The sequence below is a fragment of the Phoenix dactylifera genome, chromosome 11 (genome assembly GCF_009389715.1).
Source record: "Phoenix dactylifera cultivar Barhee BC4 chromosome 11, palm_55x_up_171113_PBpolish2nd_filt_p, whole genome shotgun sequence".
Taxonomy (NCBI): Eukaryota; Viridiplantae; Streptophyta; class Magnoliopsida; order Arecales; family Arecaceae; genus Phoenix; species Phoenix dactylifera.
This window is the reverse complement of record NC_052402.1, coordinates 3,790,713-3,795,231: the sequence shown is the minus strand read 5'-3', so window position 1 is coordinate 3,795,231 and position 4,519 is coordinate 3,790,713. Positions and strand designations below refer to the sequence as shown.

At 53.4% G+C, this 4,519-nt stretch overlaps 1 protein-coding gene across 1 annotated transcript; it reads left to right on the top strand.

Moving 5' to 3' along the window:
* The first annotated feature begins 2,047 nt into the window (after window positions 1–2,047).
* On the top strand, window positions 2,048–4,165 carry LOC103721072 (DELLA protein SLR1-like). Its single transcript, XM_008811109.3, has one exon. The coding sequence runs from the start codon at window positions 2,166–2,168 to the stop codon at window positions 3,912–3,914; it is 1,749 nt and encodes a 582-aa protein (XP_008809331.3). The 5' UTR covers window positions 2,048–2,165; the 3' UTR covers window positions 3,915–4,165.
* The last annotated feature ends 354 nt before the right edge of the window (window positions 4,166–4,519 follow it).

Genomic DNA, 4,519 nt, shown 5'->3' with positions numbered 1-4,519 from the left:
CACAAAACAATACGTGTATGTATTGAGCTTCTAATGGTATCTTGAAATTTAAAATTCTCTCCACGGCCGGAGAGCGAGCATGTTATATATAAATATATACTTGATCATAGAAAATGTTCATAGTTTGTGCCAAAAGTTCATCAACACTAATCGCCAACCTTTTTCGTTTCCATCGCATGCTCTGTTTCCGTCCTAATAAGATATATCGCCATGATTGATATGGTACGCACTCAACAATAATCTCCAGAGGAGCAAGCGGTGGATGCCTTCTACCCACCGTTAAAAATCGTAACGTCACGTCAATGACCATTTCAAACTGTGGAAGCGATCTCCAGGGCAGATAAGGCTTTTGTTCGTATGATTACCGAGATGGCATTTTTTTTGGCTACATATTACCAAGATGACATTAAGCGTTTAGAGTTTACGAAATTGCATATTTGTGTGGGTTTAAGAATTCAGACCCAAACAAGATAGGGCGAGTAATTTAATGATGGCCATTCATGATTTTTGCGACAGCCATGACTCAATGGGTCACATATGGCTCCCTGAAATGCGCTGCTCCACATAGCATGCGAGGCTCCATTGATCGCGAATCCTTTCATGAGGCCCATCCAATTACATCTATCCTGCATATCCTAGATTGTCATGGTTGGAGAATGGGAGTTCGAGTTTGAACTAACGAGGAATTGATTGCTAAATTTAACTGACCACTGCGCTTACATCCAGTTGGGTCCCTGAAACATGGCTAGATACACTAATTGCTAAAAGCTAACCATACCGGCCACGAACAAGTCTTACAAGTGCTTGTGTGCACGAGATTCTGGTGTTCGATTGCTCATTTCAATTTCATTAGCAGAGAAAGAGGACCGCGTTCCTCCCGACGTATTGTCCGCTTTGGGGGGTCGAGCGTACCCGGAGCCCTCCTCACGGTTTTGTCCCATAAAAGGGCCCTCGAGAGGAAAGAATTTCCACCCCCCATTTAAGGCACGGAACCTTTCCGCTACTAGCCGATGTGGGACTAAATTCAAGGCCCCCTCCCCCCCCACAACATAGCCCCCCAGCGGAAAGGTTTCGGCCAGGTTTTACCCCAACGGGCCCCCACAGTCCTGGAGGGTAGTCAATGGAGAGAGGAGGCGTCCCTTCCTGGCGCGCCATCTGTTGCGGGGACGGCATTCTGCCAGAGCCTCACACAACAGCCTAGCCCACATTAAGCTAGCAGAGAAAGAGGACCGCGTTACTCCCGAGGTATTGTCCGCTTTGGGGGTCGAGCGTACCCGGAGCCCTCCTCACGGTTTTGTCCCACAAAAGGGCCCTCGAGAGGAAAGGATTTCCATCCCCCATTTAAGGTACGGAACCTTTTCGCTACGCCGATGTGGAACTAAATTCAAGACCCCCCTTACAGTTTTGTCCCACAAAAGGGCCCTCGAGAGGAAAGGATTTCCACCCCCAGCGATGCATATGAAAAGAAGATTATGAAAAGAAGATTTCCGTTAGACAAGAAAACTGGGATGATTAACGTTACTGATAAAAATTGAGAAGATTAGTGTAACTTGTGAAATTTGATTTAATATATATGAATTAGTTAGATATTAAATTGTTATTAACGGAAAAACCTTTTTATGTGACATTTTCCTGGCTAGAACTCTACGAAGCACTTGTACAACTCCTTCTGATAAACTCCGAGTAGTCAATCATTTAGGGCCCACGTGGCACCAGATGGGTGCAAATTTGGGCGTTCGGATGGAGTGAATTTAGGATTTAAAAGATACAGAAGTTCTACGTCCACATTAAAAAGAACCCACGTGTGCACCTCCCTAACGGGGCCCCACGGACAGGAGAGCGTGAGGGATCGGAAGCCGTAGATGGGGTGACGACGGACGAGTATCGTTCTCTTCGGGTTTTTTTTTTTCCTTCTCTTCGGGGTTTTCCCCCTTCCCTTTGGGTTTTTGTACTCGCATGAAAGAACAAAGAAAATGTCTTAGGAAAAAAAAAAAAAAAGAAGTTCGTAACGGTCCCAGCAACGTCGCTATCACGAGAATATCTCACGAGGCGATCTAAATTCTAATTCATCATGAGAAAGAAAAGACGCAGCCAAAATCTAGAGAACCCGCCACGTGTACAGTCACACATGCTGACGTCACTCCCGGTCTGTCTCTAAAAATAAGATGGAGGGCGAGGGGGATCTCCAGCTCCCTTCACTTTTCTCTTTCTCTGTTCTTTTGCCGGAGCGCGCCTGCGGGGAGCGTGAGGGGATGGGACCGTACCCGTTCGGATCGGGCACGGCAACGACCGGGTGGGCCGCCGCCGACTCCGCCCCACAGTGCTCTGCCTCAGAGATCGACGGCCTCCTTGCGGGCGCCGGCTACCGCGTCCGGTCGTCGGATCTGCTTCACGTAGCGCATAGCCTGGAGCGGCTGGAGTCGGCCATCGGGGGAGCACCCGACGACCACCTCGCCTTCGCCGAGGCCGTCCACTACAACCCCTCCGACCTTACCGCCTGGGTCGACTCCATCCTTTCCGAGCTATCCCCATCTCTTCCGCCGCCGAGGCCCCCTCCCGCCGCCCCGGTCGTGGAGACGTGGCCGGATCCCACGTGCTCTCCCCTTCCCTACCGGCAGCATCAGACGGCCGTCGTCGCTTCCACCCGGCAGCGAGAGGAGGAGGGCTCTGCCATCCGTTTGGTTCACCTCCTCGTGAGCTGCGCCGACGCCGTCCAGCGCGGCGACTCCGGCTTAGCTTGGAACATCATCGAGGAGATGCGGGTCGTGCTCACACGTGTGAACACTGGTGTGGGAATCGGGAAGGTCGCCGGGTACTTTGTCGACGCCCTGTGTTGGCGGATCTATTCGCCCTGCTCCTCCTCCTCCTCCTCCTCTGTCTCCGTCGCCGGATCGGCGGCGGAGCAGGAGATCCTCTACCACCATTTCTATGAGGTCTCCCCCTACCTCAAGTTCGCCCACTTCATGGCCAATCAGGCAATCTTGGAGGCATTCGACGGCTACAACCGCGTCCACGTCATCGATTTCAATCTGATGCACGGCCTCCAGTGGCCGGCACTGATCCAGGCGCTGGCTCTCCGCGCCGGTGGGCCCCCCTTCCTCCGTCTCACCGGGATCGGGCCACCCTCCCCAGACGGCCGGGACGCCCTCCGCGAGGTCGGCCTCCGCCTGGCCGAGCTCGCCCGCTCCGTCCGGGTCCGGTTCGCCTTCCGCGGGGTCGCCGCGTCCCGGATAGACGACGTGCGGCCGTGGATGCTGCAGGTCGTCCCCGGCGAGGCCGTGGCCGTCAACTCGGTCCTGCAGCTCCACCGCCTCCTTGGCGACCCGGGCGACGATGCTGCCGCGCCGATCGACTCGGTGCTGGGCTGGATCGTGGGGCTTCGGCCCAGGATCGTGACGGTGGTGGAGCAGGAAGCGGACCACAACAGGCCGGCCTTCCTGGACCGCTTTACGGAGGCGCTCTTCTACTACTCCACCATGTTCGACTCTCTGGAGACCGGGAGAGGTGCCGCCCGCCACCACCACCACCAACAGCAGCAGGCGGTGGCGGAGGTGTACCTCCAGCGGGAGATCTGCAACATAGTGTGCTGCGAGGGGGCGGCCCGAGTGGAGCGCCATGAACCGCTGGCGCGGTGGCGGGCACGGCTGGGCAGGGCCAGTCTCAGGGCGGTCCACCTCGGGTCCAACGCCTTCAAGCAGGCCAGCATGCTGCTGACACTCTTCTCCGGCGAGGGGTACTGCGTCGAAGAGGTGGACGGCTGCTTGACGCTCGGGTGGCACAACCGTCCCCTCATCTCCGCCTCCGCCTGGCGGGCCGATGATGACGTGGCGCCACCGCCGGATATCCAACTCTTCAACACTAGCATGGCCTCTACTACTAATAACAGTATTACAATCAGTGGCAACGATATATAATAATAGTAATAATTTTCAGTCGATGCATCCCAGCAGCGGCAGCAGTAATGCTACTGCTAATAATCGGCAAATTAATGCTACCAGCAGAGATTGAATCTTGGAGGAAAGCTTTAATTTAAAATATATACCAATGGTTGAGATAAATTGCTTTTTTCACAGAAGAGATTGAAACCAACCGCATTAGATCGGTGGAAGGTGTATGCTTGATATTAAATGTTTCTCCTGAAATTTAACTATAATTTTTTTATAAATTTGTATCTCCCATTTTTGAAGTTTAGAAACTCAAGAAATCCCTTAATTACATTATGTCCTTAATAATTTCAGCTTGTTTTTTATGTGCCACGTGCCATCTTCTACTTTCCACCATGGGATGCGACATGTGAGTTTGGTGCCCTGATTTTCTTATCCGTGACGGGTAGAGTGGACGTTGTGGACGGCCTTCTGATGCTCATCAGGCGGTCGGAGGCAAAGGAGGGCGTGCGATAAGGAGCGTGGGGAAAATGGCCCACCCGTAAAGGAAAGCAGGGCACTGGTGCCGCAGCTCTCACGTGCCACAGTTCTCGTGACAGGTTGGACGAGCCACATGCGCAAGGGGATCGGGAATC

Bases quoted from the DNA above. Each gene is read 5' to 3' on its own strand.
- LOC103721072 (XM_008811109.3), top strand. From the start codon at position 2,166: ATGGAGGGCGAGGGGGATCTCCAGCTCCCTTCACTTTTCTCTTTCTCT.